We start from the raw sequence: 15,837 nt of genomic DNA on the forward strand, positions 1-15,837 counted from the left end.
TCCTACCCTCACCTATGGTCATGAGCTCTGGGTAATGCCCGAAAGGACAAGATCGCGGATACAAGCGGCCGAAATGGGTTTCCTCCGCAGGGTGGCTGGGCGCACCCTTAGGGATAGGGTGAGGAGCTCGGTCACACGGGAGGAGCTCAGAGTAGAGCCGCTGCTCCTACACGTTGAGAGGAACCAGTTGAGGTGGCTCGGGCATCTGCTCAGGATGCCTCCTGGACGCCTCCCTAGGGAGGTGTTCTGGGCATGTCCCACCGGGAGGAGGCCCCGGGGAAGACCCAGGACACGCTGGAGGGACTATGTCTCTCAGCTGGCCTGGGAACGCCTTGGGATCCCACCGGAGGAGCTGGAGGACGTGTCTGGGGTGAGGGAAGTTTGGGAGTCCCTGCTTAGACTGCTGCCCCCGCAACCCGGCCCCGGATAAGCGGAAGAAAATGGATGGATGGATTTAATATAATGACTAAGAAAAACTACACTGAAAGACAGAGCAATAGCACTCTGTTGAACTGATACAATTTGCTTTTGTTTCTTTGTCACAAATATTTTATATTTTTTAAATGTTTGGACTGTATTAAATCTACACTAAACACACAAGAAAATAAAGAGCATGCAGTATGAACGTAATGGAATTATGAACAATTGGTGCACACGTCTTGATCAAATGCTGTCATAACATCATAAATATAATGAGTTTTTTGCTAAATGTATTTATAAATTTGCTGATGTAAACTACACCATGTGCTTTTGCAGAGCCAACATGAGTGAAATATGACAAAGTTACATAACTGTAGATGACCTGTAAGTTGGTCTAAAGTCAAATCCAGTGTGAAATGAACAGCCCCCTTGTCCTGGAGAACACATAATGTTTTTATGTTCAGACGATCCTCCACACAAGGCAGTGAGCAGTGATGAGTGATGAGAACACAAGTTCTGGACTGCTTCAGGTCTGGAACTCCCACACCTTATTTATATATTTAGTTGCGAACAACAAAACATACAAATAAACCTTGACATCACAATAAAGAGTGTAAAAAAAGCAATAATATTGTTTTATCATGTCTTTGTCGAAATCAAATTTATTAAGGTGAGGTCATGTGTGTTCTTCCTCTGAGTCATGTGGCTCCATGATGCATGTAGGCAGCACTTTAGATTTCTACTATGAATACAGTTACACAGCATTAGATTAAGCTCATTGAATGTTGTCTTTATTCAGAATACTGCAATTGTATTCCCTTTTCTTTACTTGTATAACTTTATTAAAAGTTATCTTTGTGTTTATCAAAGAGGCCACTCCCTCTGCTGTGTCATTCTCTACTGCAGCTCTGTGCCCACTGTCCACTGCCCTGTATCAGTGACTTTACTCTGACACAGTCCTGCACCCCCCCCCCCCCCCCCCCCCCCCCCCCACACACACACACACACACCCACACACACACCCACACACTTGAGGGGCTGTGTTCTCCAGGGTCATGCTCCTACATAAACAAACCGTGTCCATTTAAAACTATTATGTAGTGTTGGCTTAACAGAATTTCATATCATAGAATCAAACCAAATGTCAAATTTGAAACAAGTGTCCACAATTGGATTGTGTTGATTCAGCACAACCTTTTTCAGTGTGCCTTTGGTTTAACCAAGAATAATTAGACTATACTTTTTCTTATTATAAAGAATAAATAGTGCTATATGCTAAACTTGTTCATATTTTGAAACCATTAAAATAAGTTATATAGGCCTAACTCAAACAAAACTGTAAACTGCTCTAATCTTCTGACTTGCCCCACTTGTTTTGCAATGCGCTGTGCCTTTAAGTCCGTGACGCGCCTCCTCAGCCTCCGGAGAGCCGCTGCAGCCTCAGTCTCTTCTCCATCTCCGTCTCCACAGCACCGAAAACAACACCGCGACCTGAATCGAGCTAAAGCTGACCGAACCGGGCCAGAAAACCTACTCAGAACCATGACGGAGAGCGCCAAGACGCACGTAATCCTGCTATCGTGCGGGAGTTTCAACCCCATCACCAAAGGCCATATTCACATGTTCGGTAAGCCAACACATCCCACAGAACAAAAATATGCGTTTTGCTTTGAGACATACCGGGGTGTTAGGGTGTTTTACGTTAATATTCTTTCGTTTTCCTACGGTACGACGTGCTGTTCCAAAGGGCGGTGGTGTTAAAACGTACAGGCCACGTCTCTGTCCCACTTTACCGTTAAACGAAAGCCGTCGTTTTTGATTGGCCTATTAGGGGTGTGTCCAAGATCAACTATAGGAATACAATGTGATGTAGACATTATTGTATGAACATTGGGTTGTCAGTTCATGTAGGCCTCCGTGCGCTTATACGTGACGCACCCATAAATATAAGGAACTGTATTACGCACGAGGAAAACTGGGTTACAGCAGAAAGGATGGGGAGAACTATAGGGTGCTATGGGCTATAGGGTATATATGTGTTTAAGTTTAACAGTGGTAATGTCAGTGGTCGGAATAGCGATAAGGATGTCCAAATGATTGACATGTAATAGGATGTGTCCACGTGTAGGCCTACTGCATGATCTAACATCACGTGACGTATAGAGTACTCAAGTAGTTTAGTTCAATGTGTTTACTAACCCACTGGTTCTTTGGATCTCCAAGTATTTGCAAACTAGACTTCTTTAATTATAATGAAATGGTGACATGTTAACTTGTATAATAATTTAAATATTTTAAGATGGTTAAAATACTGTTCTAAAACATCTTTACGCCCTAAAACCCTAAAACCCTAAAACAAATGTTTACTTACTTAAGGCTTATTAGAGAGTAGTTGAGGTAGGAGGAGGAGGAAGTTGTTGCCAGCATATCCAGTGGTGTAATAGGAGTTTCTGGTTGCCTGGGATCCAGAATACATACTCCTTCAATACTTTACGAAAATGTGAGTCTGGTCACCAATGAATCTCCCCGGGTTCAGATGGGTGTGATTGACAGGTAGATAAGCCAATCAGGGGCACACATGATCCATCTGCGTCAGAAGAAATATGGCTGCCTACGGGGTAAAAAAGCCAAAGAAATATCACAAGGTACTGAAGAACATGACATATTTCTGAATTAATGAGCAAGGCACTAAACTAATCTGTGGGGAGAGAAATGTAATTTTGTTCAAAATGATAGATGAGCAATGAGCTCCTTTGTTTCACATGCATCACTGAAATAAAGCAATCTGATTGCATGGTCATGTTTTGTTCTAACTCAAGGCACTATGGAGGGTGTGGTGATCAGACTGATATCACTGTGTGTAAAAATACAGAGCTATCAGTCTAGATTTGCCAGGCAAGTTTGCTGGGAGAAAAATTGTAGGAGTTTAGATAGCTGACTTCTACTAGGTCTACAATTCCCACTTTGTTGTTTACAATGAGTGAGAGGGCAAAATTAGAATTAAACCAGGACATGAATCAGGACAATTTAGCCTATATTAAGTCTAAACCAGAACTTATCATGCAGACTATGATGAATCAATACTAATTTAAATAGACCTAACTAATTAAGTGCAAATCTAAAAAGCCAGATTTAGTTACACAAAAATGAGCCTAACCACTACATCAAGGACTGACACAATCATTTAAATTTGTATGTATCTGATTTATAGGCCTATGTTAATTATATATTTAGATTTTTGGACCATCACAGTATTAACACAGACAAGCTAACTGTAAAATGTTTAAATCGGCACTTGTTCAGAATAAATGCTACAGCAAGTTGGACATGTCAGTGGCTTTGTTTACACCAAAAATCTGGTAATTATCTTCTGGTTTTATATTCCTTTGACAAGTAAAGTTATGCTAAAAGAGCAAACTATTGTGTCAAAGACAAAAAAATAGAAAGTGTTAAACATTGAACAAGTTATTTTAAAATGCATTTCACTTTGTTAGTTAGTTATGTTAAAAACCCACTGATGTTTAGAAGAACATATGTCACCTGGTGTTGTTTATCATCAGATTTGGAAAATGAGCTGGATATATGAGCTTCTGCCAGGAGGGGCAGAAAACTGAATTACCGCTCAACTCTGATTATAACAGGATTTCTGTCGGCTTACTTCACTACACTGAACACTTTTCTTATTGGTCTGTAAGCACCATGTGTCAGGCGGATTAGCCAATCAGAGTGAAGTGTTAACTTTTAGAAGGAACTGATTTTATTTAAATGTTATGCAAAACAAAAACAAAAAAATTAATGGCCTTTTAGCTCATAAGTTTTGTTCAATCATTTTTATCTTAAAATAGTATTTTGATTGATTCATCCATTTTTGTTGCCTGGGATCCAGAATATCCACTTGACAGGTGGATTAGCCAATCAGGGCCATGCATGGTCAGCCCATATCAAAACAAATATGGCTGCTTACGAGGAAAAAAAGAAAGGAAAAAAAATATCACTGGGAACTGAAAAACATTGCGGATTTACACATCAAATCAATCAAAGAGCAAAGCACTAAACTGTAAATCTGAATTAAGAGAAGTTTGATTTTGCTTAAAATGATGAGTGACCAATAAACTCCTTAGTTTCATATGAGTCACTGTAACCCTGTTATTTCCTGCATTCGAGGCTTGAGTGCACTCTGATATTTTTTAAAGAATCACAACTAACTACAGACGTTTGGTTGTTTTAGGTTTTGGTTTACTGTGAACAAAATGTAAACTCATGATCTATGTATGTGTTTAATACCAGACAAAAGCAATGCGTGTTTGTTAAAGCCAATATACAACTTTTGTTTGAGAGTAATGTATATTCTTCATGTTTGTGTCTCTTTGTGAATGTTGTAGAGAAGGCCAGAGAGTACTTGCACCAAACCGGGCGCTACATCGTGATTGGAGGGATCATCTCCCCAGTGCACGACTCTTATGGCAAACCAGTGAGTAGCACACACCTCCTTTTACAGACTGCAATACTTCTGTTGTGCCCTTGGGCAAGACATTTCACACACCTTGTCTATATGTGCAGCTCCATATGAACTTTGTGCCAGTTTTTGTTTCATGTGTATAGGCCCAGTAATTACAGAAATATTAACCATAAATCATATCAAAAACATCACAGTTTTGACATTTGCAAGTGTATGTTAGAGAATTTGAAGATGTCAGGATTTCATATGAAGGGCAGGGGGCCTATATAACACTATGGGAAATTCACTGTTTTTGAAATCTCCAAACTTATGATCCACAAATATTCAACCTTATCATTGTTTGTTTAAAAATTGGCTCCACAAACTTGTCATGTTAATCTTATGGCTTAAGGTCCTTTCAACTGTGAATGATCACATCTTTGGGGTTGAACATAACATTCTGAAGCTATTGTAAACAAGGTATTTCACTTTTCTTTGTTTATATTGACAGAAAATGCTGAACTTTGCCAATTTTGTTTCCCAAGCCCAGCAATTACAGAGATATTGACAGTTAAACAGCAAATTCCACCAAGGAAATCTGACCTGCTCAGTTTTAAAGTTTAAGGATTTGTAGAATGTTGTGAAGTCACGTGAACACAACTTAATCTACTATTGAGTTTTGACCTGTCCTCCTGTTCAGTTATAATTTCCATAGCGATTAACGATTTAAAACAAAATATTATATCTTTTGAATGATGAAACATCCTCAGAATTTTGCCTACAAACAGGAATCTTAATCCCTGAGACAGTTTAGGATGTTGTGATGGAGGGCTGGGAGGTTAATCATAATTTGAATGGACACAATTAGCAAATTGCAAAGGCTCCAGTTTTTTGAAGTACAGTACTATAATTTCCTCTGCAAACAATAAAATATCTGTCTTATTCTGCATGAAAACTGCTAATCCTGTAGTTTGGATCTGTTTAAACATGTTCTGAAATATGATTCTTGTATTACTTTGTCAGTTCATATTTCAGTCTTTTTGTCAATTCTCCTGGAAGTGAAATTTGAACTTTGAACAGAATCTTATTATTAAAAGACAAATTACAAATCTTGCTTGTCAGAAAAACCCAATTCGATATTTTACCCAAATTGTATAACCCTATTGCGATGTCACGTGTACCTACACTATTAAATCTGAGGGAACAGCAGGGCTGCACATCAGGACTCATGAAGCGTCTGTAGGGTGTATATGTGAGTCATTAATACTGTCTAGTGTCTTATAACTACTGTGTGACTGTGGACACTGCATTATTAGTGTGTGTGTATTTGTGCTGTGAATAAACGGGACCACAGAGAACACTCATAAAGTCTGTAGTTTGCTGTGTCAGTTAGAATTGAGCAATATGCCAAAGAAAATCATATCTCTATTTTTTTAGAGCCAGATCACGATTTTGATTTTATCACAATTAAGGTAAACTTTGTACCTTTTATACAGTTTTTAAGAGATAACTAAAGCAATCGACTGTTTCTGAAATTTTACTCTTCAACGACACATGTGACCACATGTCACTCACTCACAGCATGAGCTGACCAATAGGAGAAAACTGTGGTGGAAAGTGTTTCTTTCGATCATAGAGCTGCATTAAACAGAAAAGCAAGAATCGCATTATGGAGATTTTCTCTACATAGCAGATAGTCAGGGATGAGATCATGATTGGACTTTTATGACCATATCATCCAGCCCTTGTGTCAGTGCAGAGGAGCAGCTCCTGTCCCACTTTCCTCTGCTCTTCATCAATTATACAAACTCACAGAAACACTCCACATCTGTGTGCGCGGCTCACTTATGTCACTAATTGTCTTCATTCCATTGCACTACTTCAGATGCTCTGCTGTATTGTTTATTATTTATGTGGACCTTGTAATCAGAAAAAAGAAAAACATTTTATTGCCATTGTCAGGAACTACATTTTTATTGGAATGTTCTTTGATGATAGTGTAAAGGTCCTATATTACACCAAATTGACTCTTTAAGCGATGTTAGAGTGTTGTTACCTGCTCTAAAACATATCCAGAGTTTTGTTTTGTTTCATTCACACGTTTGAGTAATTCTCTATTATTTTGTCTACATCTCAAACTCAAAATGCTCTGTTCCACCTTGTGATGTCATGAAACAGTAGTTTTCAAGTTAATAGCTTCTTTTACCTTTTGTTTAGTAGAGATCTGCAATTCCAGCCTGAAATTATTCAAATGATTCTAGTGAAGGTATATAGACTTTAAAAACACAGTGGAGCACTTCCTGTATTACCACACTTTACACTCTCTGTTTGAGAGAAGAACTCCTGCCCAAAAATGCAGGATTTGTGTGTTAAACATGTGTGAATGAAACAAAAAACAACTACAGGTATGTTTGTGATGAGGAAACAGCATTATAACATAGATCAGAAATATGGGACTTTAAAGTAATGAGGACTAATAGTAAAAAAAACAACTGCACGATATAGAACAAGATTAAATAGAAGGCTTGCATGGAATAATGTATTAGAGATAGTGTCAACTCCGAGGTAGCGCAGGGCCTTTCTGTGTGAAGTTAACATGTTCTCCCTGTGCCTGTGTAGTTTCCTCCAGGTGCTCTGTTTTTCCCTCCCACTAAAAACATGTACAATAGGCTCTTCATCTCTGAGGCCAGGACTCCCCTGAAAAAGAGATTCTTAATCTCAGTGTGACTATGCTGGTTAAGTGACAGGTGTTATGGAGTGACAGGTGTCAGAGTGATAGGTGTTATAGTGCTCGTGAGTCCAATGACAGAGGGGATAAGCATATTGTATTGTTTCATATTTTATACTATTTATACTTTATACTATTCTGCAGTAAATCCACTGTGTATGGTCCTGCTCTCTATAGTTTCCTCAATACATAGGTTCGGACATCACTTAATAAGTTCTGCAAATGGTAAATTATACGGTAAGCCATGTAGAGACAGTGATGGAGTGTCTCTAAGTTATCACTGACAAATAGGTAATGACAAGTAATTCTTCCAGATGAAATTCTCCTGGACAAAGCCAGTGTTAGTGACAGATCTTGTGCTTGTGCAGGGCTTGGTCTCCAGCAGACATCGCCTGACCATGTGCCAGCTGGCAGTGCAGTCCTCAGACTGGATCAGGTAAACGCTTTGTCCTCTCTCACAGGTGTTACTACACCTGTGAGAGACAACAAGTACAAACAGTAGACTTTAACTTTAACTGTGTGTCTGTCAGAGTGGACCCGTGGGAGTGCTATCAGGACACATGGCAGACCACCTGCAGCGTGCTGGAGCACCACAGGGACCTCATGAAGGTCAGACAGCAGCAGCATACAGCTTTACATGTAATATCTTCACAGACACAACTTCAAATTTACATCAGGTATTGCTCCATATTGCTCCATGGTATCCTTCAAAGGGTTTTTACTCAATAATACTGCATGTTTTATAGAATGAGACACCACCAGGCATTGGTGGATATTCAGTCCCAACCATGTTTACATCACATACACTTGATGATGTAATATTTGATTTATTTAGCTGGACAATGCACATGTTACATAATTCTAAAGAGAACAGATCTTTGTACTAAGCATCATTTAGAGTTATAATGTTAATCTATAATAGAACTCCATTCTGTGGTTCAACTGCTTTGTGCTTTCAGAGAGTAACCGGGTGCATCCTGTCCAATATCAACACGCCCTCCTCCACTCCTGTGATTGGTCAGCTGACTCAGCCACAGGCCCAGACCACGCCCATTTACCAGAACCATGGAAACACAAACCACAAGCCGACAGCCAGTGAGTATAGTCGACTGTGCTTAGCACTGTTACGCCACAGCAAGAAGGTCCTGGGTTTGAATCCTGGATACTAAGGAATGAACTTGATGCTCGAAACTGATTCTGATACCATGATGATAATAAAATATACTCTTTATTTAGATAAGAGAATGTCTTAATATCAATATTGAATAGTGGTACTTTCTTTTATATTAAAATGTGGCCTTATATCTGTGTAATCCCTCAGTCGTCTAGGTAGGTTCCACAGTGGTCCATGGGCGTACACTAGTCTATATGGTCCTCTTATATGTGGTCTATACTATATTTGTACTGATGAGGCTGAAGATCATTCTAAAGCTATTCAGGAAATATTCATTTCTGCCCTGTGAATGTGACTTTTTTAGTACCAATACCTGCTAAAATGAGTATCTTGTTTCGATACTAGTTTTAGTATCAATTAGTATCTGATTTTCGATACTTTTGACAACCCTATTTACAAACACCTGGCTGCAGAGGCGGAGTTTCCGATCACACTGTTTCTGATACCTCGAGACCCCGCCCCTCCTCACTGCCCCATCACTCCTCCCTCACTCTCCCCTTTAGTCCTTCAACCCCAGTCCCTCCTAACTACCTCACTCCCCCTCACTCTCCCCTTTAGTCCTTCAACCCCAGTCCCTCCTAACTACCTCACTCCCCCTCACTCTCCCCTTTAGTCCTTCAACCCCAGTCCCTCCTAACTACCTCACTCCCCCTCACTCTCCCCTTTAGTCCGTCAGGTACTGCCCAGTTTAGCAGTTCTATTTGAAATGTGGTTGTGGGCAGAGTTGAGGTGTTTTGTCCCATTTTAAGATCTGGAGATCGGTCCAGGGCATCGCACTGTGGTCGCTCTCTGCTCTTGACAGGTATATACACTTAAGTAACTCTGTTAAAATAAGTACTTCAAAAATGAAACAACAGAACAACCTCACTCAGACTGCACATGGAGCAGGTGTGGTGCAGAGCAACTATTCCAAAGGGTTTAGATCCAATTTTTCACACTAAGTACCATCTACAAAAAGTTGGCCTTCCAAGTACCACCAGATCTAAACCAGGTCTAAAGCAAGACTATTACAGGGCTAAACTAGGGCTTAACCAGGTCTAAAATAGGATTACAGTACAACTTGAGTAGTTCTATACTAGGACTAGCCCAAATATAATTATAAAGCACTGTATTGTACGATAATCAGGAAGTGTGCAGTTAGCATGGTCTCTTGAGAGTTGTGAAAAAAGCACTTATAAACTCATCGTGGTGAATAATTTGGATGCTCAGTGGTCCAAAGTGAGGATTAACTTTGGACCACTGCAGACGAACTATGAACTTCTTCTGTTGTTCACGGTTGGAAGACACAAAAAAATCAGCTAATTTAACCAACTTATTATAATGTAAAAAAAAAAGAACTAATTGTGGATGGGTTGTTTTGTTTCAGTCAAACTCTGGGGTAAAATCAGTGAAAATCTTGGTAAAATCTGCTGTGTGCGTCCTCACATCGACCGCTTCACCTTCGTTGGTAAGAACCACCAAAGCTGTATGGTCATATAAGTGTGTGTGAGGATCAGGCTGCCTTATGGTGGTGGTCCTGTGCATGTTTAGATCTGATTGAAAACATCTCTGTCTCTGTGTGTCAGATGAGAATGCTAACCTGGGGACTGCTATCCGCTATGAGGAGATTGGTGAGTTGTGTTGTTCTCCTGCTCTACACCAGCTGTGTTATTAAACTCCCTCTGCTGACAGCAATAGTAATAAACCATGAAGCAGCCATTTAGGAATAGGGTTTTAATGCTAATATATTTGCATTATGCATATTTTGAAATGTATTTAACTTCATAATAATTTGTTTTCTGCAAATTTTGTATAGCTTTCTACCATGCATGTTCAAGCCTACATCACCCATGCTCCCACACGACAATTCTCCATAAATATACAAAAGCATAATGCAAAACTGTACACAACAACTTGACAAACCTGATGCGATTTGTGTTGTAGTAGTGCTCTGAAGGGGGATTTTTTTTTGGGGCATTTATACCATTTTCATAACATTAAAAGATAACATGGTGATCTAAATATATTATGTGTTAACAATTTATACCCCATAGAAGTAAAATACTCCCTCATGAGGCAAAATACAACTCTTGCTTTAGATGAGGGAAGAGTGTTATGGCATCGTTAACAAAGAGAAAAAGTCAATTTTTGATGACACACTCACACGAATTTATTGATACACAGTGACCAGGGGGAAGGTGACATTTAAGTTATTATTGTTACTGTTTTGTGTGCTTTTATGTGATGGTGGTTGTTTGTGGTGCAGAGCTGAGGATCCTGCTCCTGTGTGGTAGTGACCTGCTGGAGTCCTTTTGTATCCCCGGCCTCTGGAAGGACAGTGACGTAAGGAGCTGATCACATAACCACATCACACACATTTCCCATGGCACATAGTTTTACATGCTTTGTGGAGACATCACATTCCTGGAGACTGATCCTAACTTTAATCATAGTCACTATTTGCATAACTTTAACAAGGTATGGGCTGGCCATCTGGAATACTGGGAGTTTTCCCAGTGGGCTGAGGCATTTTTGGGTCCAATCCCTGTCAGAACTGTGGGCAACACCAGGTTGCTGAAATCAAGGCATTTTGTGAATACTACGAATGTTTTCAATCTCCAGTCTTCACGTCATTATTTTATATTACTAGACCTCATATTCACATTGTTCTGGTGTTTTTAGGTTATTGAAAAAAAGACACTCATTTTCTTGTGGCAAAATCAAAGTGTTTACTGCAGATGTATTTACTTAATGTACAGTGTATTTCTTACATGATTTTTGCAAAGGAGCAAAAGCTGTTATTTTTAAAAGTGACATAAAACATGACAGACATCCTGACAAGTGTGTAGAGCCTGTGGAGTTTAGGGGTCACTTCAGACCACTGCTGTCACTTCTGTATTCAGACTATGACTCTATGGGTCCTACGGGGGGACGTGTTAAACTTTTTCTATTTTACATAGCAATTTATTTAATTTCTACCAACCATCATAATAAAAAAACAACATCTAATTACAATTAATAACACTGTATTTGTTACACAAACTCTAATGCTTTTTGTTATTTGTAATAAGCCAGACAATCCAACAATTGCATCAGATCCCCCCAATTCTAATCAGATCATACACAAATATACCATTTGTAAACTTAACCTATAATATCAACTGGCATTAAAAAATGTCATGGGATCAGTAACTTTGAACCATGGCATTGATCTCATATTGATTTACCTCAGATTATTTTTGGCAAAGTTCAGTCCATACAATGTGATGAATAGCTCACACACACACACAGACACACACACACACACCCCTACATACATACACACACACACACACACATACACAGACACACACCCCATAAGCGAGACAGGTCCCCATGATGTGTGTGTGTGTGCAGATTATTGTCCCACACTGTGATAAATACCCGCCTACACAGCCCCACTGACCGTATTCTCTGTGGTGTGTTTCAGATGGAGGTGATCGTGGGAGATTTTGGCATTGTCGTAGTCCCTCGCGACGGAGTCGACACTGAACGCATCATGAACCACTCAGCTATCCTGCGCAAGTACAAGGTCTGACCCCCTCATGGTCTTCAGATATACAGGAGATACGACATGTTTACTCACACTGTGCTGATGTCATGTTTTCTGTTCAGGACAACATCATCGTGGTGAAGGATGCAGGCTCTCACCCCATGTCCGTGGTCAGCTCCACCAAAAGCAGGTAGGTCTTGCTGACCAAAGCTGTGTGTCAGATTAGTGTTGTCACAATATTAAAATTTCAAGCTCTATTTTGATACTAAGGACTCAAAATTCAATACCACAATGATAATAAAAACTGTTTCTTTAGACAATAGCCTGTGATTTTCAACATTAAAGCTCCCACTCTTGAGAGTTTTAAGCCATGTTATAAAGCTGTTACCTCATCAAAAACATACCCAGAGTTGTGTTTTGTTTCATTCACACATGTTTGAGTAATTCTTTAGTTTAGTTAAATTTGTCCACATTTTCAGTGCTTAAAATGCTGATATCATGAAGCGGTTTTCAGGTTAACAGCTACCTTTAACCGTTAAGTAGAAATTAGCAATTCCAGGGCTGAAATTACACAAATGATTTTAGTGAAGGTGTATGGAGTATGAAAACACAGTGGTGCACTTCCTATATTACCACATGACCTCACAAGGTGTTGAAGAACTCAGCCTAAATATGCAGGGTGTGTTAAATATTTGTGAATGAAACAAAACACAACTCTATGTGATGAGGAAACAACATAACTTAAATCAGAAAATAGTGTAATGTGGGCCCCTGATAGTATCTAAGTGTGGTGTTTGTCCCTTTGTCCTCAGACTGGCCCTGCAGCATGGAGACGGACACGTGGTGGACTACCTGTACCAGCCCGTCATTGACTACATCCTGCAGAGCCAGCTGTACATCAAGGCCTCAGGATGAGACGCGCTGCCCCCTGCTTCTGTTCTCTAAAGCTCCGCCTACCTGTCCTCTCAAGCTCCTCCTCATCTCCCCAAAGACACACCTACATCCTCAACAGCCTCATCCTTCTCTCCTTATAAGCCCGCCCCATGTCCTCAAAGTCATGCCCTATGTGCTCTTTAGCCCCGCCCCATGTCTTCACCATTCTCTCCCTCTGACCTCTCAAGCCCCTCCCCTATCCTCCACAAGCCCCTCCTTGACTTTCTCATTATTCCGCAGCCTGTGTGTAGCACTGATCCACTGAGGGCTGTGGATTTCCGCACATGCTCAGATTGTATTCACAGAGGGGGACCACCTGTCACATTACTGTACACTCAAATCCCTACTGTTAGAGAATGTGCCAATACTTTCTTTGATGAGGTTTATGTTAAATGTGCATTAGATAAGTTATGGTGGAAGCTTATTGACTTGCTTGTCTCCATGGGATATTACTTTGTCTGGAATATTCCACAATCAAACTCATCTTTCTAGCATTTATTCATTACGTGAGTTTGTACTTCTTAAAAATCTATTAAAAACATCCATTGTTACTGTGAGCTGGGTCGCCTGTCCACAGAAATTTTGCCTGGAGATAATGACTTTTTATGCCGTTCACTGCACATTCAGTGGTGGCAAGATACTATTGTAGCCAGAACTGTCCCGGGACAGAGTGATGGAAACAAGACAGCCAATCTGCACCATCGGCTCCTTCCTCCACCATTCACACACACGCACACACACACACACACACACACACACACACACACCACATTCATACTAGCCAATGTGGGTCAAGTGTCTTGCACCCGATATTCCCAGTGGTCTCCCATCCAAGTATTAGCTGATGAGATGAGGCTTTGACGAGGAGGTTTGGCCACTACATTCCATGCAAAGCAAAGAATATTAATGGAGACAAGCAGATGGTGGGGGAAAAAAAGAATCAGCATACAACTTGTTTGCTGCGACACCCCCTAATGAATCAAAACCATAAATTATCCCTGACATTTATTGATGTAAAATGTGTGTCTTGGAAGATTAAAAACAAACAAAAAATAAAACAGTGAAGCCTGTATCTAACACCCTGTAAAGTCAAATTCTCTCCAACACATCAAATATCACACTACTACTTGTACTGCATTTCCCGGTGGTCACCCTCAGTGCTCCTGCCTCATCTGAATGTAGGACTATACTTCTCAGACTGTGACTATAGTACTTTCATAGTACTTACCCCTCTCTCTTCTTCTACCATAGTATGAGTAGATGCATGCGTAGTGGGACTGCTGGGTTCTGGCATGAGGACTTCTCTTGTGATTGTACACCAAATACTCTGGATATATAATACCATCCTCATATCCATAAGCATAAAGCTCACCCTGTACACATCACCGATTGTAAAGTTTATGAATGAATGTCCTCCAAAAGTTTTGTGAGAACGTTTCATATGACATTGGACTAAGGTTAGAAAATCTAGATATTGGATGATGTCAGTTAAGTGGCACAACAATAGTTTCTCTTGTATAATAAATTAAAAAATGTACTAAAAAAAAGTATTTGAAATTCCCACATTATGGTAAATGGTTTTCTTAGCTCTGGACTCATCTAAAACATACCTGGATTTTTTCTTTGTTACTTCAGGGATGTCCAAACTATGGGGGGGACAAATGTGGGGCAGCCATCCGACATTTTTGGCTCTTAGGTTTTCTGTCTTTTTTTTCATGTTTCTGCAGCACAAAACTAAAAGCGAGGACAGTTATGATATTAAGGTTAAGGTACACTTTATCCTTAGGGAAATTTGTTGATGTTTTGTATTTGAATTTGGATTTTGAATTGTGCATTTTGAAATTTCAATTAAAATTTTGAAACCCTGCATCATATAAAAGTTAGTATTAATAACAGTGAACACCTTAACAGCATTTTACTACAGTTTAATGTAAATGTAAAGTAAATGTGTGGTGGCCTTATTATATACTGGTCCCAGTGTACGACCATATGACAAAGTTTGGACGCCCTGTTTCACCACATGTGCTACTGCTGCTCGCTGTGGCTGCATCCTTCTAAAGAACCACTCTGTGTCCCCTTCTCTTCCTCCATGTGCTCCTACCTTCACTTATGGTAGCGTTCAAACTGCCTTCACAGCCATGTATCAGGTCTCACGCTACCAGCTATTGGTTTTCGCCTAATTTAAACTGCTTCACACTTGCCATTATTGCCAGCAGAGGGCACAAGTACCGCTGGAACATACTTTTATGGATTGTACTCAGAGCTGAAGGACTTGGTTATAACAAGACAAAAAGGGGACACAAATAGCTTAAAAGTTGCATACCATTGAAACTTGAAATACAGTTGGGTTGAATCATGTTGTAAATATTACATAAGTCAAAATGAATCAGTGAAATGATGATTCTGAATATTGTTTTTGGTGGGACATAAGGTTGTGTTAAAATGATATGGGAGGCTTCTCATGTATAGCCTGTTTATTAACTGTATTTGTCATATTATCTTTCTGAAAGCTGACTATGTTTGCACTGGTTGTAAATCATGCATTGTCTCAATAAAATCAATTTGAGTAAAAAAAAAGAGTCTTATGAAAATGCTTTGTCTGTCTCATATCTCATATACTGCATAAATCAATA

At 39.7% G+C, this 15,837-nt stretch overlaps 1 protein-coding gene across 1 annotated transcript; it reads left to right on the forward strand.

The window, feature by feature from the left end:
* Window positions 1-1,827: 1,827 nt before the first annotated feature.
* On the forward strand, window positions 1,828-15,772 carry nmnat2 (nicotinamide nucleotide adenylyltransferase 2). Its single transcript, XM_033982934.2, has 11 exons — window positions 1,828-2,047; window positions 4,803-4,891; window positions 7,955-8,022; window positions 8,117-8,195; window positions 8,546-8,681; window positions 10,127-10,207; window positions 10,326-10,370; window positions 11,006-11,082; window positions 12,209-12,310; window positions 12,394-12,461; window positions 13,084-15,772. Exons 1-11 carry the CDS (start codon window positions 1,963-1,965, stop codon window positions 13,184-13,186), a joined length of 933 nt encoding a protein of 310 aa, XP_033838825.1. The 5' UTR covers window positions 1,828-1,962; the 3' UTR covers window positions 13,187-15,772.
* Window positions 15,773-15,837: the final 65 nt, after the last annotated feature.

Source organism: Periophthalmus magnuspinnatus, chromosome 17 (genome assembly GCF_009829125.3).
Source record: "Periophthalmus magnuspinnatus isolate fPerMag1 chromosome 17, fPerMag1.2.pri, whole genome shotgun sequence".
Classification (NCBI taxonomy): domain Eukaryota; kingdom Metazoa; phylum Chordata; class Actinopteri; order Gobiiformes; family Gobiidae; genus Periophthalmus; species Periophthalmus magnuspinnatus.